General features: G+C 43.5%; 1 protein-coding gene across 25 annotated transcripts in view; it reads right to left on the bottom strand.

Moving 5' to 3' along the window:
- Positions 1-21,615: 21,615 nt before the first annotated feature.
- Positions 21,616-26,169, bottom strand: part of MAGI1 (membrane associated guanylate kinase, WW and PDZ domain containing 1) — a 336,522-nt gene continuing 331,968 nt past the window's right edge. For 21 of the 25 annotated variants that reach the window (XM_066327227.1, XM_066327228.1, XM_066327231.1 and 18 more), the window contains one exon: positions 21,616-24,490. In XM_066327227.1, coding sequence (XP_066183324.1) covers positions 23,790-24,490 — 701 coding nt within the window. In that variant the 3' untranslated portion in view covers positions 21,616-23,789. Of the gene's footprint in view, positions 24,491-26,076; positions 26,166-26,169 lie in introns of all 25 variants that reach the window. The other 4 variants (XM_066327242.1, XM_066327243.1, XM_066327248.1 and 1 more) reach the window with 1 other exon arrangement.

Below are 26,169 nucleotides of genomic sequence, written 5' to 3'. Positions count from 1 at the left end.
ATATGAAAGAATTCAGGAGCAGTGATTTTCCAAATGCGTGGTGATATTCATTTTCACAGCAAAATGCAATTTGACTACAGTTTCCCACTGTGCATTCAATTTCCATGAATGTTACTGGGATAAAGATTTCTCATGGCTCTTTTATTTTGCCATCTTCAGTGAAAACTGCCATTGGTATTTGTACACTTGCTGTTTTCTTGAAGTCTGACAATATTCTATTCTGCTAAAACCCCTAAACCTCCATAAGGTTTACAGAATTCATGCCAAAAGATTGGTTTTCAACATTTAACTTGCTTAAAGGGTGTCTTTATTTTTAGCTGTTAAAATCAACAGTAAAATTAATTGTTTTTTCACTCAATTTAACTACACTTTAGTCCAGTCCTCACACACCTAAGAGGAATAGCCAAATCAGCTCAGGTCAAGCAAGAATAAAATATGTCATCTCCCTACTTGTCCATCAAGCAAATAAGTCAATTGGAGGAAAGGAAGAAAACAGCCAAATTTTGTAATATTGTTGGGGATAGTACCATAATTTGCTGTTTGTAAATGTAAGCTGAAAATCACTATTTTTTGATAAAAAAAATAAAAATAAAAATTATGCTTCCTGCTCTTCCGGGGGGTCAGCAAGCACCATCCAGTGCTCCTGCACTCTGTGTCCCAGCACAGCTCCTTAGAGCCACTGGGAATTATCTCCCTGGTTCCCCCAGAGCTCCAAAACCTCTGTGGCTGCTCCTGGCTGTGTCACTCGAGGGGCTCAGGGCAAGAGGAATACAAAGAAAACCCCTCTCATTCATATTTCTCCTAAGTATTTAGGGTGGTTTGCTGATTCACTTCGTAGCTTAGCTCGCAGCAAACTCAAAATTAAGTTACTAGAGAATAATGACCATTAAGTGACTGAGATTGCTTTATTTCTCTGAGCCTTAGCAACAGTCATTTCACTTGCCTGTTGCCATAACAACTCCAGCGTGCACATCAAGGTCACTAAGCCCACTTTGCTTCTTGCCTGTAGCTATGTCTCTGATGGCTTATACGCCTCATTTTTATTGTAGATTCGTACCCGGTGACTAGGAAGAAAAGGTAGTTTTTCATCTTAGGAGTAAACAAGCACACAAAGATGAGCATTTCTCAAGGTAAGAGAAAATGGACAAAAGACAAAGCATTTGTGGGAAATGTTCATTCTTAATGGGAAAGCAATTTGTAGGAGGGAAAAAAAAAAAGTGTAGAAATATATATATATATGAGGTCCAAAATACCCAGCATGCAAGTAATCAAATTGGCAGAAAATTCCAGCCTAGAAAGATTAAGAAAAATTTCCTGAAGAGTGGATATGAGTTCCTTGATTTCCAAGAGGACCCACCAGCCTGCCTGAGGATGTGAGCATGGGCACATCCAAGTCCCTCAAGTGGCAGCTCAGATATTGAAGAATTCTGACCTTGGTGCTTAAATAAGTTTAGCTCCAATTGAAACTCCCCATTTAGTGTTAGCCTAAGAATCCACAGTGCACAGCTCAGGCATGCTGGCCTGAAACAAGCTGGAGCTGGAAAGGAGGAGAGGACCACTGAGCTGATGAACTGCAAAGCCCCAGGTCAGGGGGAAATCACTTACAGCATCGTTTTCCTTTGTTGTTCCTTTCACAAATGTTAATGGATGCAAGTTTTACTCCATATTATTTACATGTCACACATCCTTTTCATTGTATAGAAAGGTTGTAATACATTTTTTTAATGCAAGTGAACCACATTAATTTGTCTTGTAACCCAACTAGAGGCACTTTCAATGGAAAATCTAAGCTTCTACATTACCAAGCATTTCTTGTGCCACATGGAAGGAGAGAAAAGAATTACTCTCTCTGAACAAAATATAAATAACTGCCACCTTGTCTTACAGCTGGTTGATTACAGCAGCCAGTAAATGAAAGACTTTTCTGTTTGTCAGATTTACGCCAAAAATATCAGGAAAAAGATGAAATTGCAGAGGGATTTATGAGGCACTAAATAGTTCTGTGAATCAGGATTGAAATACAATTTTATGTATGTGTGTAATAGTTGGCTACAGGACAAGATAGACAGAAGGACAGACAAATACATATGTGCCCATTGACGGATGGACAGGCAGCCATCCATACTGGAGCTGAACCGCAAAATGCCAAATTTCAGTTTTGCTTGATCATTTTTAGTAGGCCCAGCTGACATCAGCAGAGATTTTGGCCTGGCACACCCTGAATCTTTCTAGAAAAGGCAGAGCAGAAATTTAATTTTTGAGACAGGAGAAAAGGAATAGCTGCAGACCTTACAAGCCTGCTGGGGCCAGCCAAAGAAATCCCTGTGTTTGGGGGCTCCCAACATGCAGCTGTGACACAGAACCTCCACTGGTACACAGCAAGGGGTTGCTTTGGACCTGACACCAAAGAATGGCTGAAAAAGAATTGGTTGGCTTTTTGGTTGCTGTTGTGCCCTGGTGATACATACAGAGAATAAAGGCAGAAGGCAGAAGTGTTCTTAGCAATGACTACTGCCACGAGCAAGTTAAACACACAGAGGAAATACAGATTGCTGACGGATAAAATAGGAGTTGCCAAATTTAGGACATTCTGGAGTAATCCCAGTACTTATGATGAGACCCACGCTCTCCTAAAAAGGCTTGTGACAGCAGCCATACCCCAGGTGATGGGAAAGAGTGTGCTGCCTGCCAGGCACCTGCAGGGACGCAGTCTGGCTGGGGGGCTGGATGTGGCAGGCAAGACTGGGGGCTCTGGAAGCAGTGGGGAGCTGATGCCAGCCCCTTCCATGGGTCATGGGAAGGATGGTGCATCAGGGAGCCAGTGGGATCTGTCTGGAGTCCACAGGAAGGTGGTGGTCAAAGTCGAACATGAGGGCACAGTCTGTCCTGCTGAGGGGGTATGAGGTTGAGGAGAAATTGGTTTCTGAACCCTTTTATTTATTCATCAGATCTAAATTTATCCTTTTCAAAAGTTGTCTTATTTAGTGCATGTTCTAGACACCCAGTGTTTGTCCACTTCAATAATTCAAAGTCCCTTTGATGTCCTGAGTGTAGTCAGTTTACAGGAAAGCCCCACCACGTCCACCCCAGAGCCCCAGGGGGGGGACTCTAGGTCCCACCAGAGACAAAACACTAAACAGCTAAACCAGAGCCAAAAATCTCAGTATTGCTCTGCCTTGAAATCGAGGGAGCTCACCCTGTTCACCTTTGGTGAGCTGCAGCCCATAAAGCTCTGCCTGCCTACAGGTATTAAAAGTGTGGTGCTTAATGGCTTTTGCCAGCAAATAAGTGGAGAAATATCTCAGGGAAACAGCACATTCAATTGCTGCAGATTCTGCTGCTTCCCACAGAGCATCTCTTGTTATTACTTTAATAACTGAAGAGGAAATCCTGTTAATCATAAGTCTCAAGGTTGTGGGAGCTGACAGCTGTGATATCACAGCTGTTGATAGCTCAACACAGGCACGATGAGATGGCAGATAAGGCACGTCCTGACTGTCAATAGGGAATTGAAGTAGTTGCCTAATTTTCTACCGCGCACGCACCTTCCCTCCCGAAAATGTCACACATCTTTCTTCTGCTGGTTATTACAATGAATGCACTGCTCCTACAATCAGGTGCCAGCCTACAATTAAAGACACGCAGGTGTCAAGCATTGATCACCACTGCTTGAGTCAGCAAGAGGTTCAACAGCGAGAAGATGAAATCAGCCCAGAAAAACGTAAAACAACTGAATTAAACCATCTCTGCTGGTGTAGTCTGGGTTTCTCCATTAAAAAAAAAAAAAAAAAAAAAAAAAAAAAAAAAAAAAAAAAAAAAAAAAAAAAAAGAACCAAAGAACCAAAAAATCCAGCAGCCTGAGTTTGCTTGAAACATCAATAAATTTTTCTTTAAATCGTTGTTTAAAGCTCACAGTTCACGTGCCAGTAAAAGTGCCAGTGTGGCAAAATGAGTCTGGTTTTGAGAGTCCTTTGTGGAATGAGCTTCCTAAAATGGTGGCTATCGGGAAGCTTTTACTTCCAAGCACATGCCCATTACCACACATAAAAGTAAAAAGTCATCCTGTGCAAACTGACTGAAGCCTGGCAAATACTTTAAACCTTTTGTGATTTTAAATGACACTCAGTGATCTTCTGTTTTCACATCACTTATTGCCTCTGACACACAATTTGTTAGCATGCCTAGGGTCACAAGCCGGCAGAGCAATGCTGAATTTCAGCAGCCAGGAGGGTTTTCCTCCTCCTTGTTACACATCCTCTGCAGCCTTTACACAGTGCATGGTCTGTAGCTCCTATAGGTAGCTACAGAAATTGAGGTGACTGCTGGATAATGGACATGGATGTGGCCTCATCTTTCTTTCTCTGAGCCCTGCCAAAGGCTCCCACAGAGAATTCAAGGTCTTTGTGCAGCACAAGGAAATTCCCGTGAGAAAAGGGAAAACAAAAATGTTAGTGAGAAATCCAATCTTGACCAATGTGACCAACATGGGAACTTTCTCGAGAAGAAAGGGAAAAAATAACCCACAAAAAAAATGGCCCAAAAAGGGAGTGAAATATCTGCTTCTGGGTGAGACTGTGGGGTCAGCAGTCCAGGCCAGGACACGGTGGATATGAGAGAAGCTTCCACTGCTGCAAAGCCAAACACCTCAGGAAAAAATGTGGCCACTTCTGCAGCTGCTGGGCAATTCAGCCTTGATTCTCTGGGCACCCTGGGCACTCACCTTGAACAGCAACTTTAAATTGCACTGTAGAGGGCTTGTATCAGTACAGAATCCTGTGGTTTATTTAAAGTAGAGATTCTCACCTTCTATTTCAGCAGAGCCTGCTGGGGCTTTGTGGAGATTTCAGAGGGAGGTCATTGCATCCTCCCCCAAAGAGATGCCCAAAGCCCTGCACACACAGCAGCAGGTCTGTGAGGTGTTTCCTGGGGAAGATCCCATGGGATGGCCCTGTGCTGCCCAGAGAGAAAAGGTTGCCTTTTAATTAACTCAGATCTGACTTTGCAGAAGTTTTTCACAGCCCCAAACTTTATGTAATACTTCAAGATTAACAGTTAAATAAGAAGAGACTTGACCTGGAAAAAGTTCCAGCTTAGGCAAAATTTATCTTTTTCTTCCCCTTCATTTTTAGCAAATATAAAGATGTTTGGCTATTGTAGGTACAGCTGTGCCCAGAAGCATTAGCTATTAGTCAGCTCACGATAATTAGTCATCTAAGACACCATTTTTTAAGGACCTCAAATAGCTCCATCTGCATGTTACACTGAGGTCTCGAAGCTCAGTGCAGGAGAACCAGGATCCTGTGCTGGGAGCCCAGGAGGAAAGAACAGGATGGAGCTGGCAGCTGCGTTGCCATTTTTTCCTACCTACTCAGCCCTCCCATAACGAGGGAGAAGAGACACTGGCACTTCCAGCCCTAGGCAGTTAAAAGCACAGTGCTGGGAATATTGCCTTCAGCACTGCTGATGTGCTGCTGCAGACTCACTGCCCTGTGCTGAGTGGGGACCGTGGAGCCCTGGCAGCATCACTGCAGGCTGTGGTGGTCCCTCACAGGGTTGTTTTCTGCACAGGGCATGGGCGGAGGAGCCCCACAGGGCTGGCAGTGGCAGCATTGTTCCCCTATCCACGAGTCATGGGGACCCAGACCTTCCCTGATACACTCTCCTCTACAAGGAGGAAAGAAAGAAAGAAAGCAGGGTTAGAGATTTTTGTCCCACTCTTCCTCAAATCAACCTTTTGTGATTAATTCAAAGGGAAAAATGGGTCTCTTGGGAAGGAAACACATGAATCTTATCAACTGTTTGAATAAGGTGGAATGCAGTGACATCAGCAGCTAATGAAGTAAATCTAAATTAAGCCATTTTGTTGGTTTTGTTTGGTTTTTTTTTAACAAATGCCAGAACGTCTGGTGTTTGACAGTGAGACCGATTGAGTCCCCAATTAATCTCACAAAGTGCCATTGCTCCTCATTTTTCTGTGTGAAACCATTTCTTCAGTCCTTACCACCGGTACAGAAAATAAAAAATAGCTTGTTGAATGAGCCACTGCAGAAATCTTCCTGTCATGGAGAACTCATTAGGTCAGCATTGAAGTGATTTATCAGGGACTTGGACTTCAGATCAGCTTTGCTTGTACAACTGACTTGGTGGCAGTGCTTCAAGCAAAGGCTTACAAATTACCATCAAAGCAAGCATGGTTCATCTCAGCATCCAGTTCCTGACCAGTGGAGTGGAGACAGAAAAACACAGCCCTTCCTGTCCTCTATTATATCCTGACAGCCATCCAGATGTGATGCAAGGAGTGGAGCAGGTATTAATACTACTGAATGGTGCTGAGAGGGAGCTGATACACTGGAAGAGATGCTGAAAGCAATATGAGATTAATTTATGTCATCTTAACTTCTCCTAAGCCCCCTCTGGTGATCTCACCAGCCCGTTGGGGGAATGGATGGTCCCTCAGCACGTGGCAGTGATCAGTGAGGTCTTACACAGCACCTGACCTTATATAATCCAACGTGTGTCTGATGATATTTTTCGGTTCCCTTGAGGTGAAAACTGTCTTTTCCATGTCGGTCAGAATTGTGTGTCTGTGCTAATCCTGTTCTTCCACCTGCCTGAGCTGAGAGAGCAGAGTGGAAAAGGTGGGGAGGGAGGACATGAGTTCTTTAAGAAGTCAAACCCCTAAGTGTCCATGGTCTGAAACATAAGATCGAGTTCATAATCTTTTTCAGCCCATCACATGTACAAAAGATATTTTTCCTTGCAAGACAGATTTCACTTTCTTAACTGAGTTATTTTTCATACAAGAAGAAAATCCACTGCTAAGTACAGCTTTAGGAATAAGCCAAATATGTGCCTCCCTCCCATCCCCATCTGTACAACATTTTCCATTCTCAGCTCTGCTTCTGTTTCTTTCCCATCAGCTGGGTCTTGATGTCTCTCCTCACCACCTTTCTCTCCCTTCCAACAGTTTTTCCCATTGGAATTCCTTCCCCCTTCTGCCAGCATCCTCCTCTCCCTCAGCAGGTGAACTCAGTCACACCAGCTCTGAACTCTCAAACACGTAATGTTCGAGTGGATTCAAAACTAGTCAAAACAAGCTCATCCATCAATAGCTTTTAATGTCAAGAGCTCCGAGGGCAGGGCTGCGGGTGGAAGGCAGGGCCACAGTGCATATTCAGGCAACAATGAAACTGTTGTTAAGGAGCAATTCAGTGTGCTCCTCTAACAGGTTGGCACTGCACTTTTGCTGAGGCGAGAGAAGTCACAAAACATTTACAGTTTACCCAGAACAAGTAGCATCAAGTGCCTTTTATGTCCAGCCCGCATCTCCTTGGCAGTCATAGGAGATCCAAACCTGCCTTGGGCCAAATGGTAATTGCATTTTTAAATAACAATCACTTTTTACCATGACTTTTCAGTTCGCTGAGTCAAATGTCATATTACCTACTGCTGGGCAACCCTACGTGCTGCCCTGTGAGCATTAATTAAATGGATAGATGGCATTTGTTACCCTATACTTGAGCCACAAAGCATAAACATAAATAAAGGAACTTCTTTCTTTAAAAATACTAGTCTAAAATAATTTGTTTATCCAAAAAATCAGAGTCAAAACTGCACCCTGTGCAGAGGAATCTGTACTTCCTTCATATTCAGGGCTATTAAATTATTTCCACGTACGTGGGATGCAGAATTTCAACATGTGTATCTGGCAGGATTTGGCTGCTGCAATCCTACCTGGTATGAAAGTCAGGGGCTGAATTCTAAGAAGAGATGAATTGAAAGAAAGCAGCTGGAGAGGCTGCTTGACAAACAGCATGTATCTCCACTAAGGCTTGAACACACCAGGTAGGATTTCCATAAGGTGAAAAATATGGCTGTAAGCCAGATATAAAAATGGAAAGCAAAAACAGCATAAAGAACAGAGTACCTGAAGACTAACAAGGGAGCTGATGCTCCCTGCATGCTTGAAGGGCTGACTATGCTATTGACTGAGATGACAGAGTTTTTGGACAATATGGGAAATCAAAGAATGCCAGAGAGCTGGAGATCCAGCATTGTTCTGCATCTCCTCCTTTCCAAATGAGGGGAGTGAAGCAGAAATTGAATAATGGGAAAAAAAGAGCTTGTGCCTTCAGTGCTGGGAAAAATCCTTGTGCAGAAAGAAAGGGCCATGGACAAAACACACCCAGTGAAGGACTGAGAGCCCATTTCTTAGTGCAGGGCTTTACCTGTGTGGATACATGCATACCTCACCTCCTGTTGCTCTGATTAATTACCCCACAGAGGAGACACCAGGTACTTCTCAGCAGCCTTCATGCCTGGAGGCACAGGGCAGGAACACAGCAGCTCAGCTTTTATGTCAAATGATGCAAGGCACACCAAGCAATAGGTATTTTTCTCCATTAGCAGAAGAGGATATCAAAGTCCAAGCTCTCTGAGCACTTGATTTGGTCCTTTGTCAGCCCAGGAGATACCAACAATGAGTTTGGCAGCGCCCAACACTCACAGGTGCTCAAAGAACATTTCTTACCAATGTCCTTCCCACAGCAGGAGGGAACGGGATAATTTTGGCCTCACTTGTGACACAAGAGTCATTTGGCCTCAGAAACAATCATCTCTGGCAGAGTGAGAACTGGAAGCTAAAATTCCTGGGCCTTGCAGCAACAGCAGCACAGCAGAAAGTGCTGGCCCCAGGCTGAGCCCAAGCCCTAAGCTTTTGTCAAAGCACCAAAGTGAGGGACAGGCCATCCCATTTCAGCTCCTCCCTTCATCTCCTCTCAAGCAATTCAGCAAATATTGATTAAGACTGTGCTGTTTGCTCATGGTTGATACGTCCTTCCAACAGTTCACTGTGGGAGATTTCAAATTGCTTTATTAGACCAGCTCCTATATATTTACCTACCAGCAACTCAATAATAGTATGAAATTAAAACCCCATTACCTTTAACTGCAATTATCCCATTACAGAAGCAGGTGACTGCTGCAGAGGCAGTCATCACATTTTTACAGCATAACTACTTTGGGTAAAAATTACAGGGAGGAAGGATTATTACCTGTGAAGAGATAAAGTGGATCGTGTCAGAGTCTTGTTTGGTCTGTGACAGGAGGTCAAATGAAGATATTTTAAGGTTAAGGTCAGGGTTTCCAGGTGACCTGCGTTTTGCCTCCAGAAAGCTCCTCTTTCCCCTTATCACTGCAGTCTTTCTCACCTGTAGAATATTATTCAATAGGTGTTCTGCGGTTTTGTCTCCCAGCCAAGATCCATCTTTCTCCAGGACCAGCAGTAACAACCACAGAAAATGAAATGGCATCTGCTGGCCTCACCTTTTTATGGAGGGTTTTATTCACCTTTGCTCCCCTCTCCAAATGGCAGAATTAAAAAGCAGGTTTTGTCCTGTAATACAGATGAGAAATGGATCCACACCACATTTCTTGTGTCAAGCTGACAGATCAAATTGGGAATGGGGGAAGACACATGTGGGGGTGTGGACTGAATAGGAGAGCATTAGCTGGACAGATGACTACAGGAAGAATTCAAGAGCTATCCAGCCCACTCCTAAGAGTCCTGGGCAAACATAAAGCCATCCAGTCCAAAAATCACTTCTAAATCTTTTTTGTCCATTCCTCTCACAACAAAGGGTGTTTCTAGGCTCAAAGCTATGGGGAAAAGAGACTGGAAAAATTGCCTTTTCTGAGGACTTTGGTTTTTCCTCACTGTTTTGCAGAGCTGGGAGTGCCATTTTCAACTAATTTTCACCAAGGGAGACTGGATCCCAGGTCCTTTGGAGCATCTAGAGCAAGAATATTTGCTTCTTGCTTGGCCTTTCAGGTTCATTTTTGTTTCAGATATTCAGAGCATTTGGGCTGTTTGTACTGAGCATTGCAAAGTTGTTGCCTCTTCCCACCCGTATAAACTGGAATTTTATGTTGCAAAAACAGGACAAAATGTTCACTCCGGCCTGTCTCAAGGAACCAAAGCCCCACTTCTGATCATCTCTTCCAGCAGAGCCTCTGTACAAAGGGAAGATGTCCTTAAATACCCTCTTTTCCTTGATGAGTGCAGAGCTTTCCCCATCTGCTCCCTGAGCTTAGACATGAGCCCAAGCCTTGTGTCAACATGTTCCCAGCCTCCTTTTGTGATATGGAAATGACAGCGCTTGCTGCTTGTGAAGATGAAATCAAATGAATAAATGAATGTCAACAGACTGTGGGTAGAGGCCCAGAGGTTGCATAACAGAGAGACTACAAGTGCACAGATGCTGTAAAGCCAAACTGGGTGCTGAGTGGATTGTTAGGGCTTGTTTCAGAGGGATGCACCCACTCATGTCACCAGCACAGATGTCAGCCGAGGAATTCTTCCCAGTGAATTAAGAAACAAAACAAAATAAGGCTCTCTACCCATGCACTACTCATGCAGGCCACTTAGAGGGAATATTATGTGACATCTCTAGGTAAATCAGATGGTGAATTATTACACAGCATGGTTCCTCTTCCCTGCAGGAACAATGTCTGGAGATACCCTACAAAATCCTTACTGTGTCCATGTCAAACTCAATAATGCTCCCCCCAAAAAATTATTACCAGCTGCACATGTGGCGATAATGTCACACTAAGGGCATGGCTGCATGGATGAGGACTGACAGACTTATGCTCCATGCCCCAGCTCTGAGCTGGCCAGATGCAAAGCAATTCTGCTCTAGAAGCAGAGAGCCACATTAGCAGGGTGACAGCTTATTCAAGACGAAAGGACAACACTTTTGGCACTATGGTTTTCTGAATGGCACTGTTTGGAGCTATTTGTGTCCTTTTCAGGTGCCTGTCTTGCCTGTTAGTCCTTTAACCTGAACTGGAAAGGTTTCTTTTTATTCTCCTCTCTTGCAGTAGGAGAACTATACAGACAAAGGCTGATTTCACAAGCCCCGCAGCAGCATCTTAAATAAACAGCACACTTTTGGGTTTCGTTCCTCTCAAACAGAAATGCTGCTTCATCTTCTTTGTGCCACTTCCCCTCCAAAACTGCAGCAGCAGCAAAGCAATTAAGGGAGCACGAGGTAATATTCCATCCAGAAGACCTGCTTCATTCCACACAAACACACAAATAACCTCCAGCTTGAGAAGGAGGAATGCACAAACACTTAGAAGCTAATTCCCAAACCCAGCAAGGCAGAGGCAGAGTTGAAAGACTCAAAACACCTGAGAAAGCAAAACAGGCTCTTACCCCTCGCTAAAGCAAACACAAGGAATAATCGCAGTCACTCTCCAAGCTGGCAAGCCAGCCATAATATATTGCCTGCCACAGCAATGATCATTGTTCTTGTGCTCTCCACCCCAGCCTGATACACATTCAGCAGATTCATAACTCTTTCAAGTTCTCCAAGATAAACATGCAGGCACTTGATAAAGAATTTCAATTATAATGTTCCTTGGAGCATCCACCACGCCGCCCCCACCCCATCACAACGTGAGATTTGTCCCCCACCACTCCAGGGACACGGTCTGCAGGTCAGCTCCAGAAGGACCAGGGGTTTCTTGTGCTTCTGGAAGTCTCTCTTCTGTGCAGATGGGTCTCTGACTTCCACAAGTGCCCAAGGCATCCTCCAGTGCCCCATCCCCAGTGGGATCACTGAGGGGCTGTACTGTGCTGGCTGCCAGTGCATGTGACAGGAACACCCAAAGGCCTTGCTGCACACTGAACTCACCAGGGCTTTTTGCAGCCCCTTTGTCATCCCCTCTTCTATCCCCAGTGACTGAAGAGCTCCTGCTCAACTTGACTCTTCTTCCCACAGCCAAATCCGAGCCTGAAACACCCTCTTCGAATGCTGGACTGCCACAAATGGTGTGGGAAAACCACCCTCAGGCAAAGGAGTCCAGAGTTTGGAAAAGCCATCTGCTCTTTCACCCCAAGGTCACGGTGGTTTATCTGACAAGCAGCCTCTGGCAGAAGGGGCTGCTGGGGTGAGAAGAGCACCCCAGGGTTGAGCTGCTGCAAAGAGCCAGGGGAACACAACACACTGTATTTAGATAAGGGCAGATTATCTGATGCATTCAAATCTTGATTCAAGGAACCCGTTAGATTCACTTGTTTGGTGGTGGAAAAAGCCCTGACAGTCTTTGGTCATGTTTAGCATGCAGGAAATCCTGGAGGGAAACTGGGGACCACCTACATGTGTGAATGCACACAAAACAAACTGCAGGTGTCTGTTTCCTGAGGCAGCAACCAGCACATTCAAAGTGAGAATCTGCCCAGGACTGTCGCATCTACTGCTGCCAGATACATCTGCTCTGGTAGAAAAATCCTCTCCTCCAAATCTCGTTGGTCCTTAGCTGCACCACACACTGCAGCTGGCTGGGAGGGCACTGAGATTTGCATGCTCAGTTTTTTGGAAATTATTGCTCAGCTCCCAGCTGGAAGGTCTCTGAAAGCTCCTGCTCAGCTGGATCCTGGCCTCAGCTTCTCCCAGTTCTCCCAGTGGGTTCCTGCCCTGACTGCCCCAGGGAACATGTGTGCTGCAGGGCTGGGGCCAGTGAATCTCCCCAGCATGGGTGTGTCACCCAGGGGGACTCTGCAGAGCCAGCCCCTGCTCTACCCGGGGGCTGACTGTATACCAATCTTGAGAGCCCATTTCTACAACAAAATTAGAGTGGTTCAAATATTCCCAGTGAAATATCCTGCCTCTCACAAAGGATAATAGTTCCTGCAGGCTGTGAAGCATGACAGATGCATCTTGGATCCTTTACACAACTGTACTGCCTGATACACTGCCTTCATTTCACTGCTCAACTTGGCCAAAGCCAAGGGACACACATGGATTGTCCCCTTTTCATGTTTCCTGCCTCCTCCTCCTCCCCCTCACATCTTACTATTGCCATGATATCCTAGAATTCCACCATTTTGCCCTGGGTGATGGGAATAAAACCAAACTGGAGTCTTCACACCATTTAATTTTAGGTCCTTGAGAGAACTACTTCACACAAGTGTGGGGAAGGAAATTCTCCAGACAGCCAATACAGAAATCTCATTTAGGTGTTGCTTGTCCCACCCCATCAACCCTCTGACTGACGTGTCTGGGGCAGGCAGGATACTGTGGTTACCCTTCCTTCTGAATTTATCTCAATTTATTAATCATTAGAAAAAGGGCAAAATGAAACAGAACATCCCACCAAATAAAGGCTACACTCTTGCTATCCTGGGACCTGAAATCTGTGTGCTCTCCAAGCTTTTCTTTCTGAGAGTTTCTCAGGGACACACTGGGGAATGACCTCCCTTCCCATGGACTTTCTGTTTCAGAATAATAAAAAATAGAAAGAAATCTCTCACTTTGTCTTAAAGTATTAACCCAGATTTGTAGAAGTCTGTTTGTCAGGGGCAATACTTTGCTGCAGTCACAGCATATTAGGATTTACATTTCCCTGTAAAGTTGGGTTCATTTCAGAAACCCAAGGAACAGCAGTAACTGGACTTTGGTCTGTCCTTTAAATTCTACTGAAGTATAAAAAAAAATCTGTAATTAATAATTGCAAAGAGCAAATGCCACAACATGGCATTTTTCTATGAGAGGATGCTGGTAGTTAGACCAACACGATCCCAGAAGGAGGAGAAGCACGAGAGATGAGGAGTGCTCCCAGCCAGGCTGGTACTGTCTTCTCCTGCCTTCAGAACCTCCCCTGGAACCCTCAGGCCGACAGGTTCCACTGGAACTGGGCTGCCTCGACAACTGGGGGCAAGAGCCCTTCCCTGACTGCTGGAGCCCAACTTTTCTGAGGCACTGTTGCCTCTAGCACAACCTATTCCATCCCCTCTGCTGCTGACACTTGGCTCAGGGCTCAGCCCCTTGCCAGCAGGGCTCTTGCTCAAGCAGAAAGGGCACCAAATGATGGCAAGCAGCTGCGTGCTGATGTGCTCTTTGTATCCTATGGGGAAGAGTATCTGTTCTGCTGTCCCCTCAGCAAGGGTAGATGAGGTGCTGGACAGAGCTGCATTTAACCCAGCCCAAGCATCCCTGCCCACACATCTCGTCCTTCACCCCATCCATGTCAATGACAAAGCCTTTGGCTGCATGAAAGCCTCCCTTTTCCAAAGCCATGATCCCTGCTGCAATCCAGGCCCCGTGCCCTGAGGGTGCACATTGTTCCTCCAGCAGACCCCTCTGCTCCTCCCTGGCCATGGCTCCTCCATAAATGTTCTGCTGGTTCTTCAAGCATCTGCAAGCACTTGGCCCAGGCTTTCTCCATCCCTCCCCACTGCCTCTGCAGCCTGACTGTGATTTATGCCATGGCCTGAAAGAGGAAGATGAGGCTTGCTGACTCCACCAGCCCTGCAAACTGACAGCAGCCAGAGGCAGCTCCGGGCTAATGTCACAGCCACAGCTCCAGCACACGGCAGGGAGACTCTGACCTAGTTTTAACCCTGCTAAATATGCAAAGAAAGAACACGAGAGCGTGTGGGGGAGAGCAGTCCAAGGCTTCCCTTATCCCCTCAGCATTATTTTATCTTTAATACTCACATTACATTGGAAAATGTCCATGCCAGATCTTCTTATGGGCGTACCAAGAGAGGAAAAACATGGTAACATTTGAAGGGTGGGATGCTTGGGGTGGGTTTGGTTTTTTTTTTACATGCTTACAGAAAGATGTGATTTTTCAAAGAATAACATTTTGACAAAATTTAAAGAAGAAATGGAAAACCTTTTTGAGTGGAAATCTTTAAGTTGCTTACCTTTCCTTTTTACTTGTTTTTCTCTAAGTTTTTTGTTCTTAACTTAGTCATCAGGAGCTAAATGCTAGCCTGACTATCATTCTGACAGGCCTTTTTTGTTGTTGTGTTGTGGGGTTTTTTTTAAGAAAATGGATTTTTGTGCACTTGGCTTTATCTTTGTTTCAACATCTGCCTTTCCCTTAGCATTGCTGGTTCACTTCCACCATAGAAAATACTCCAACTTCAGCTTCTCTTGATTCTTTATTAACTCTAGATCATTATGTAGAATGTAACTACTTTGCTATGGAAACACTATTTTATTTGAATCACCCACACGGTTCTGGGTATTTCTGTTTTTCAGCATCTTAATTTCAATATCAAACTGTGTTCACTGAGAGTGCAGAGGCTTTACTGAGGGTAAGGGCAGCACAGCATCTGGGGTCTACGTCCTTCAGATGGTACTGAAGCCCCTCAGCCAGGATCTGGTGATACCCAAGATGTTTAATGTGTCCCCTGAGTCTGAGAACACACCTGAGGCTGAGCTCTGAAATCCCACCACGGCAGGACTGGGAGCATTGCCTGGCATAGGGACCATAAGAACCTGTGGCAAAAAAGAAATCCTCTACATGTTACCAGTGATCATGAGAGAGAAGAGATGCTCTTCTCATCCAACACAGCCAGATGAATGGATATCCTCACTGCACTGCCGTTTTCTGCTCTGGAGAACATGAGCACCTCAAAGCAGAGCAAGCACAGAAATGTGAGGAAAGCTTCACGGAGAGGAATTTCCTGTGGAGCAAGAGGACAGCGATGGGACACAAAGCCACAGCCACGTTTTGAATGTGCTCCTGCTGCATGAGGGGCACTGCCACTTGATAGCAGCACACGTGAAACAAGTCCCAGACATGGAGATCCTTGTCAGAGTGCTCAAGAAAAAAAAGGCAAGGACAGGAAGCCACAAAAACCATTAATCAGTAGACCACGAAGCGGTGTTGTTTCTGGCATAGGTTGAGAGAATGCTGATCATTAACTCCTATGAACATTCCTGACCTTGCTCAGGAAGGCTCTTAATTAAATGATTATGTCCCTTGACTGCTGCAAGTCGCAGGCACATGCCTCTATGCTTTCCTCAGCAAGGCATTTTTCAGAATCAGGATCTCCATGATTACGCTCAACTGATTATTTGAAAAGCATTTTCATCTGGACTCCAAGCAATCAAATTAAATACAGTTAATGTGGGTTTGGCAGGACTACACACAAACAAAAGTTGCTCTGTTTTTGTGCAAAATTGGAAAATCAGTTTTTGCTAATAGCCTGGTGTATGAAATCTGCTGCTTCAGCTTTTCACTGTTTACCCATCTTCTCCATTTTGCTGCAAAACTGTTGATGCAATTCTGCTGTGATAAATGAAGTCCAAAACTTCACAACATCCTGCCTTTAGCAAAAGACCTTGTAAGAACCAGAGACTGAGAAAGAATGAATTGTTCTGCTTTGCAGTAAAAGTTGATAAAGACAAAGAGCATGATGGAAATAAAGGAGCATGCTGAAAGTAAAGGAATCAACTTTATGCCACTTCATCAAAAGAGATGCAACAAGACACTGATATAAATCATCAGGCTTTAGCAGCTATAGGAGATTTCAGGTAGAAAGGCAAACTGAGTGACAAAAAGTAGGAAAAAAGCATATATATAACAAAGTACTGCAAACCAAACCTCATTTTTGAGAGAACTGGAAACAAGCAGATGGACACTTTCTAATAAGCAAACAAGTCTATTTATCTAATTACTTAACACTTGGAAATTAATTTGATTTTTCCCTCTGAGCAGCTATCCTTATGGATCATTTTCCACAATGAACAGGGAGGAAAGTACACTTAAACCTGAAGACAGTATGTGTCTATTTTTGGCCCAATGAATTAGAGTGCATCCTTTTTATAATGAAATTCTGATGCAAAAAAAAAAAACCAAACAAAAATAAAAAGAAAAAAAAAAAGAGACTTCATTGCTGTAAAACACATCAGTCATAGAAAAGATTAATAATCTGTAACTCCCATGAAGTTGTGTTTGAAGGCTCTCTCTTTATTAAGTCCTAATTGGAATAAGAAGAGTCAGGCAGATGAATGAAATCCTTAGGAAGCAGAGGGATGTGGATTTTCACAATATGCTGAAGCAATGCAATAAGAGAAGCTATGACCATTAATATTAGTTACAAACCAAGATTAATCTCTAGGATAAGGCAGAATTTAAAGGTGAAATACTTGAGTTGATGCAATGTCACAGGTGATGGCAGTGTTAATCACTGCTCTCAGCAAAAGGAAGCAGTCCTTATTTGGAGGTCTTTGGGAAGAAAACTCCCTTCTGGCTCTGGGATGCTCCCAGAGATGCGCTCAGGAGTAGAGCAGAGCTGTGTGCCTACCAGCCCAAACCACTGCGTGATGTGAGTCTTGTCACTTTAAGCACTTCAAACTACATGTTTATACTTTGCATATTTGCATATTTTTGCATTGCTGTTGCACAATTAAGCTGAAGACTTCTGACCAAGCTGTCCCAAGAGTACAAGGAAATCCAGAGGCAGTCAAACTTTCAATCCGGGTAATTGGTGAGGTTTAAAAAACTGGGCCCATGTGAATCAGGCACATTAGGAAGACACAGTCAGTAGCTTCTTTTATAAAGAATTAAACCTTTTTCAGGTTAGCAAATATATATTAAGTGACATGAAGTGCCACTTTTACAAAACAATACTTTCCAGGGACCAATGAGACCTGGTTTAGACTTTTTCTCTGAGGTTCCAGCAAAATGATTTCATTTTGACATCCCCAGCATTTTGTCTAAAAACACCTGTCTCATCACGTTATCATTTCAACTAGAGAAAGGATTGGAGAAGGAAAACAGATGTCTGATGTATCCTCAATAAGAAACAAGAAAACATATGCAAGAAATATTTTTATGGTCTTTTCTTTTTCTCTGACTGTTGTTACCATGCAAATGATGTGCACGGGAATCTTTAAACATCTTCTAACCACTCAGTAAATCATTTCACAGAATAATGAATTCAAGTTCTGTGAATCAGCCCCTAAAATTTAATGACTTCTTTTAGTTTTTGTGTCACATCTGGAAACCAGTAGGACATGGTACTTGGGTGCACCTTCAGAGGGTGATTCTTGGCTTTTCCTCAGCTCTCCATGCCTGTGGTCAGGACCTCTGTTTCCACAGAAGAGTAGGAGCAGGACGTGCTGACCATGTCTGCTGTAGTGTACAGCAGAGGAGCTGCCTCGTGTTCTTGGAAGTCAGCCTTGTGTTACACAACTGCAGTTCAGAGGTTACAAAGGCAAAGGCTTTGCCAGCAGACTCCACACTTCAAAGTCGTGGCAACAATTGTTGGATCAAACAGAAAGGAAAGAAGTTGCCTGTGGGTCCCCAAAGCAAACTGGAGTCTCATGAAAGAAAAAGCAGGATCCAGAAGAATCTTACTGAGAAACAATGAGAAAAAAACCCTGCTCATTTATAGGGAACAAAAGCCCAAGTCCTCAAGAAGCTCTCCAAGTTGCTTCCACATCCAATCAATATTTTCTTTAGCACATATGGAATGAGCCTCAGCCAACTTCCTCCTCCAGACATTCCTATTTCTGACTATCCTTAGAAAGAAGCAAGGCAGCTAATTCAAAATCTCATTCATACCATCAGGAGCCACCGGGTTTGCAGGGACAGTCTCATCATCCTGCTTGCCTGACTCAACAAATTGCTGCAGAAAAGCCCAGCCATACATCCGAATATATGCACACATATGCCCTTAGCTCACAGCTCACATGAGCTTGAACCACCAGTGACAGACAGAAAACTTGAAGACTGAAATTTCTTACAAATGCAAATGAAAGAAAAGAAATTTAAGACTGGTCACAGATGACACTGGGGCAGAGATGAAGCCTGGTCTACAAAATCTACATAAGCAAGGTGGAATTCCCATTCCAAATAAGCCTGACTCTTTGTTAGTCAGCACCAAAGCCACATCAGCTTAGGAATGGACCAAAAGAACCTTGGCTGAGGCACAATGGCAGCAATCTGGATTTGCTCGAGTATGACCTCTCCCTCCTGCTGCAGCAAAACCTCCTCAGAAGTCCTCTTTTAAAGAAACTCTTTGCTGCAAAAATTAAAGCTAATGAGACTTCTCAAGGAGATGTGAAACCGCCCCCATTTCAGCTTCAGCATCTTGAGGCTCAGACTGTTCCTTGAAGTGGAGGATTTGCAATGCACATGCTACCAAAGAAGATTTGCTGAGGATAAGAACCTCCTCATCTGTCCAGTCAGCAATTTGGACAGTGGACGTTCATCTCTTTCATCTCTGCTGTTCCAGTGAAGAGCACATCCCTGCAGCTCACCTTGTCACCAAAATGGGTCTGTGCACACACATGTGACATTCATGTAGAAGGGCCAGGACACAGATTATTTCCTGCTGACTTGCCAAAGCTCATCTCCTGGTGCCTCTAGACCCAGATATGAAAGTCTAAACTCTGCCAAAATGCAGGGGATAAACAGGGCCTGAGCCTGGACTCACGCACAAACCTCACTGGATTTTAGTGGCATTTGCACCCAATATTTTGTAGGATATGCCTGGGATATTTATAGAGCATTCAGACACAGGAATTCAGGAATAGTATGCCTTAAAATCTGGAAAAAAAACAAACCCAAACTCTGAATTGAAGCTCATGTTTTTGTGTCAGACTGTCCAATCATGGTCAGTCCCAACCACTGAATTCCTACATTCATTAAGCTGCAATCCTTGTGGCACCACATATTTTATACTCCTCTCTATCCTGAAACCTCAGCATTTCCATTTGGGTGACATTTTACTGCCTCTTCATTACATACCAGGAAGGAATGCTGATGGATTAGCATCACATCCAAAACAGAAACTGGCATTATCTCAGACTCACGCGATTTACAGCAACTCCTAAGTCAATGGGGATACTTTTTTTAGTTTCCACTCTTCCTTTTTTAGAAATAAATCTTAAGAAAATACAATCCCAAAGGCCTAACAGGCACACATTTACAGATGGCAGCAGTGAGTCATAAATGACATCTTTGCCTGGTACTATTTATGAGAGCCAAAAAACTGAACATATTATGAGCCATTTATAATGTTGTTCAGCAGAACAGTCAGCCAAGAGACAGAGCTGAAGGCCTGTTGTAACAAAAGGTATCAAAGTGAGGAGTAGAACAGTATCTATAATTACTACTCCAGTGATAAAACAAGCATATTACAGCAGATGGTTTAGCACAAGATCACTATTAAATAAAACACTGGCTCCAATGCCAAGGGATGAATATTCAAGGAGTGAACTGAGTAAGTGTTTAAAGGCAGCAAATGCAGCTCAGTTAACCCAGCAGTTATGTGCACGACTAACCAAAGAGATCAAACCCCACATAATTCTCCATGTTGTCTGAACACTTCCTCTGCAGTCGAAAGTTTCACAATTAGGAATTAATGAATGCAAATGACAGGACTGAGCATACTGATGGCACAGGAACTTGATCATGTCTGACTGCTAAAAAAAGGTGTGAAACTTAACCCCCAAACAAACCCAAACTCTAACAATATCAATTTGCAGAGCTTTTTCATGTACCACATTAGAAACTTCCCAGTTCTTTATAAGAAACAGACTCTAATTAATCTTCTTGGCAGCTTCACAGTTGTAGGATGTTGTTTGACAAAGCAGGAGCCAAGTTACAATCTAAAAAGGGGTTCTTTTCATTTTTAGAAATTTTGTAAAATGTTTTATGGTCAAAAGTAAGGCTGGAATTAATTAAAGTGACTAAGGCTGCACCGCAGAGTATGGAGCTGCAATGCTCATGCTGCAGAGCAGGGCTCCAGCTCTCAGGGGGTTTGGGAGCAGTAGAAAGGATGCCACCACTCACAAGGCATCTTGACTTTTTTTTTTTTTCAACTGGCAGTGTTGGTTTTTTAATTCAATGTTTCTGTAATTTTGGTATTATCTATGTAATATCTTTAGCTGAGACTCAACACTTCAAAAGCTTGAGACTCACCTACTCAGCTCTGTAAGATCATTTAAATTGAACAAGGAGAAAAAAAAAACACAGTAGCAACAGCAGAAGGTACAAATGCATAATCAGTGTAATACCACTACAAAATGGTTTCAGAGTAAAAAGGCATTGATCACCATAAGAGATTAAAATTTGAAATATCCAAACACTTTCTCAGTGACTCTTCCACACCCCTAAATACTCAGGCTGCAGCAGACAAATCCCTTTGAAGAGGCTGTGATTGGAAACACAAATCCTTCACCATCGACTCTCCCTCCAGCTGCCAGGACTCTCAGCAGGTTGCCTGAAGCTTCAGGTAAACAGATGACTGGAGCCTGCTAAACTATGCAAGATTTAAAAGCTGCTTTCAAAATCTATGTAATAGAATATTTTTCAACCCTGAAAGTCTTTCTACATTTTAAGAACTGAGAGATGGGAGACATACAGCCTTGGTGATGTGTGTATATATATATGTGTGTGTGTGTGTATGTATATACACACCTACATCATACACACATATATATATGGCACCAAAAACCTCCACAACAGCAAGTGAGCAGTTGTTGCCTTGATTTTTTATGGTCACATGTGCTTATGTGTTATGAAAAATCAATGATACAAACCTTAGACAAAATTGCAGACCCTGCTTCACCTAAACCTTTCGTTTCTGACTGTTTTAGGGGGGGAAATTTTATCCTGGAAGTCTGGGAAACTTTGCTTTAAGGCTTGTCAAATGATAATACATATTTAATGGATGATTAATACATATTTAATAGATGGCCCTTGGTGACCATAACCTACAGGTTTATTAATTTAGGCAGGGATGAATAAGTAACATTAAGGTGTGGTTCTTCCTTTATCTTATCACTACACTCGCATGCATGCTTTGTATGGAAAACTTTATTTGATAATAAAAATAGCATTCACAGACTTTCTCCTTCTTTGTTGCTACATCATATACATAGTGTCTGTTCCAAGGAAAGAAGCTCTTACTGGGTAAGTCCACGTCTACTCATCCTAGTGTTATGTATAAACCCAATTAAGTCAAATAAAGCTATGAACAATGTAGTATTTATATATGCATAGTGTTTTATAAAAAAGATTGGCCCACATACTGCTTTTCATCAACACAGAAAAGAGCATTTTGCCTATAGCATGTTGCAAGAAATGATGATTGGAGAATATAGACTGCATACAAGTGCTTAATAATACATAAGCAGGCCCACCATGAAGAAAGAAATGATTTTCAAACCAACAAAAGCTTTAGAATTATTGATACAGTCTCCCATTTTAAAACAGCTTTACATACCTGATTCAGTTTACATTAAAATATATCCCCTGAATCAAATTTTTTCCATTTTTAGAAATATAAACACTTAATCACATTCCTCACACCTAAATTTTGTCATAAATCCTCTTTTATACAAGAAAAAGGCAACAGTTTTGTTTTGTTTTTTTCCAACAGGCTCTATTAATTACAATTTCAACTGTACACACAATGATTGGCCATCTTCTTTCTTGGTTTTGTTTTTTTACAGTACCATGGCAACAACAGTGATAGACTTGCAATGGTTTTGTGTTCATATGGAGATGTGAGTCAGTATACATGTACACACCAATGCACTGGAAAAAGCAGCAGTTTACTTTAGTGGTCCAACAGTAACGGCAAACATTTTGGCTCAGCTAGGCAGTAATCCATTAAATCTTAGACCAATGCTACAGCAGACTTACCACACAGCTTGCAAATTTAAAAATACAACTTAGAAACTCGCATGTTTCTCTTTTGCTGCTGTTCTTAGACTCAAATTTACAGCATATAGCCAGCTATGGATAGGCTTCTACAACCAGGTTGTCCCACTGATTGCCTCTTTTAGCCTGTGAATTTCCTTTGAGACTTTTTTCTTTTTTACTTTTTTTTTTTTCCCTCCCCAGCAAGTGCACTCCTTTTGTCTCAGTAAGGATGATCCAGTAACACAACAAAAAACCCAACCCTTTAAATACAGAGCAAGAAGAATTGAGAGCTTTTGGAATTTGGCAAAATAAAAGCCCACTGGGTTTGCCTGAGCAGAAGGAATACACCTACTCCGAGCAGGGGGACGGTGCTCCCACCTCATTGTGCCTTGTCCCAGAATTCCAATCCCTCCCCTTGCTTCCAAGCAGATAACACAATACCATGCATGCTGGGGTTGCTGTCCATATACAGCTGGGAGATGAGCAGGGCTGCTGCCTTAATGACATATCATCGTTACATGTTGCTGAGGCTAATGAGAGCTCAACAGTCCACGTTAGCGTGTGACACAGGCATGGTGGTGACCAGTCCTTCTGCCTCTGCACGTCCTGTCCAGGGGGCCTGAAAGTATAAACTGTTCATGGAACAAACTACAAATTACTTATTGTAAATTGTCTTGTGCTGTGTGGGTTTGGTTGCTTTTTTTTTTTTTTTTTAATTATTTATTATTATTATAAATATCCTTCATTGAAACAGTAGTCTCTTCAAACAGTTCTTGCAATTTTAGGAACATTTGTCTTTCCTTTTTAATTCCTTCAGCAGGAGCGCTCCATTCCTACTGAGATGAACAATTTTCTTCCTTCCCCACCCCCAACCCTTAAAAAATTTTCTACATACAGTGTAGCAGTGAGTCACTAGAGAACAGTCTGGATCAAATTATTCAAACTTGGTCATAAAATCCTTTGCCTATATTATATTACTGGCTACCCCCACTTACTATATTGGGGAGGGGGGAAAGTAGCCCAATAAAGGAATTATTTTTAAGAAATCTACAAAGAATGTAGAAACAAAATTTTATAATCCTTTAGGACCAACATTTGGCAAGTAATTAAAAAAAAAAAGAATACACTGAAAAATACTTTCTTTAATATTATACATCAGGCACAACGCTTTTTTTTTTTTTTTTTTTTTGATATTTCATCTGCATAAACGGTTTGTAGGATCAGCAGGTGGCGGGGATGTCTCGTCGCCTGCGAAAGCCAGGTGGTTTCACTCTCTCCTCTGCTCCCTCAGTGTGGGGAAGGCGACAGGGACCCCGGGGAGCCCCTCAGATGCTGAGGTCGGTGCTGCACTCCTTGTAGGGCCGCCTGCGCTGCTCGGGTGGGTGCCTGCGGCTCGGCTCGTGCTTCCAGCCGGGCTCTTCCCTCTCCCGGTGGCCGCCTCGTTCCTCCCTGAGCCGTCTCTCGGGTGACCTCTCCCTGCGCCGGTCGGACGACTTGGCCCGTCGGTCCAGGGAGTTCTCTCTTCTCCTCTCAGGAGACCTCCTGGGCTCCGTGAGTCTCTCCAGCGACCGCCGCCGGCGGCCGGGCGACCGCTCCCTGCGCCTCTCAGGAGAGAGGTCTCTCCTCCTCTCCAGTCGCTCCCGCCTCTCCAGAGTGTTGTCAGCACTCCTCGTGCCTTCCCTGCGCTTCTCGGGAGACCTCCTCTTCTGCCCGTTCACCACCACCCTCTCCGGCTGCCTTTGGTGCCTCCTCTCCGGCGACCTCTCCGTCTTCCTGCCTGGCACGTGGTCGTTGGTTTTAGAAGTCCCATTCCAAGTGTGGTGTTCATTGGGATGTCTGCTAAACTCTCTGCTGCCTTTTAGGTCTCTAACGTAAGTCCGCTTGTCCCCATGTTGTGATGATTTGTGAAGGTCTGGTGGATAACTGGACTCCGATGATGGGTGCTGCCGTCGGTCGGATGGCGCGGGTTTCATTTCCGATACACTTTGTGAACCTGTGGCGGGACTGTTCCTGTCACTGCTGGGGTCTGAAAGAAAATAACAGCAAAGGGTTTGGTATTGATGCCTTCCGTGGCGCTGCGACACCACTTAGCACTCTTCAGACTTCATTAGTGACAAAAACAAACAACTGTTAAAGCAGTCAGCGAAGGCTAACCGAAGCTTTTGTTAATTTAACTGTGAACAACGAGAGTTACAGGTTAGTACTGGTGCTGCTCTGATCGTTAGCCATGTTTTGGTCCAAGCTGATCTCATCTTTATGCTCTTCTGGGCATGGGGCACTTTAGATTTTTCCCCAAGCCCAAATCATAATGTTTCGGTTACACTACATTCTTTCCAGTGGAAAAAAGCCCATTGTAGTTCAGGTTGTTGGCTGCTTTTTTTTAAGAGCTTCCAATAAAGAGGGTCTTTAGGAAACAATTTTTATCTTTTAAGATATTATAAAGAACTGCCTTCCAGGTGTGGGAGGCCTCGGTTCAAATAGCAGAAAATGTACAGAAAATAGAATTGATTATTAAGTTTTCACCTCGTAAAATAACATTTTGAAGGTGTGAGAATTAGACTGTAATCATGCCATTTCCATTTCATTTAAGGCATAGCTTAATCTCACTTAGTTTTACCGTGTTATGTAAAGTCCTAGGGTAGATTTTTGGTTTTGCCACAATGATTCAAACAACGATGACAGTAGTTATGATTTTTTCATATCAAAGCAATGGAAAGATATTGTAATATGTAGGATGGCTTTGATTCAAATCTAATCTCCAGTTCATTATTTTTCATGTACCATTTGAGGTAAAATACAGCTGAGCTGCCTCTGCAAGACAAACTGCAAAGCAGAAGTAGGAAAAGAACATCCAAACTAAACCCCAGCCCTGCGCTGCAGCTAAGCTACAATTACTCCCGTCATTTGTAACGGATGTTTATGAATGATTCATTACAAACATGAAAAACATTAAAGTAGCTGCGCTGCCTTAATGCAAGTGCTGCTTTTATTTGCTTATTGTTTTCTGTTCTAAAGAAACTCCTTTGTGGCAGCTTGGCTGGCATTAGCCACTTCCTTACACTCGCACCCCAACACCCACCTCGAGGTGGAATGCCTCGATGGCAACGACTGAAAACCCTCACAAACACTTGTGGGGACAAGTTCTTTTTTTTTCCCCTCTTCTTCTCCTTTTTGCCTTCCCTCCCACCAAGCCAAACACTCTACATTCCCCCTGCCATCATGCCAGTGTCTCCCATTTGATGGCATTTCCACTCCTGAGCTTGGGAGGGTTGGTGTGTGCGTGGACTGCGATTTCTGTGAATTCCAAGTGAAACCCATGTTGCAACTCACGTGAGGGCAGTTTTGCTCTATTTTAGCACTTTCAGGCCACAGCTGGGGATGGGACCACGCTGCTTTTCTGTGGCTGTAAGCACGTGGCTTGTGGCAACCTGCCTATCACACAAGGTACAAGCGAGGTTCAAACATGTCCTGTGGTGTGTGTACTTACAATTTGGGGGACGCAGGGTGTTCGGGATGAATTGCTGTACATATAGAATATAGCGAAGCAGAAAAGCAATGTGAGGGAATTAGGCCACAGCACAAAAACACCTAATATTGATTTTAGCTACAAACCGTAGTTTGATTATGGCCCATAAGGTAGAAGCAAGACTCCCCGAGCTTGTCATTTCTCATACATGCAGCGATATTAGGAGGTATCATCGCTGA

The sequence above is a fragment of the Sylvia atricapilla genome, chromosome 11 (assembly GCF_009819655.1).
Source record: "Sylvia atricapilla isolate bSylAtr1 chromosome 11, bSylAtr1.pri, whole genome shotgun sequence".
In the NCBI taxonomy this organism is placed as follows: Eukaryota; Metazoa; Chordata; class Aves; order Passeriformes; family Sylviidae; genus Sylvia; species Sylvia atricapilla.
This window is presented reverse-complemented; position numbering and strand designations above follow the sequence as displayed.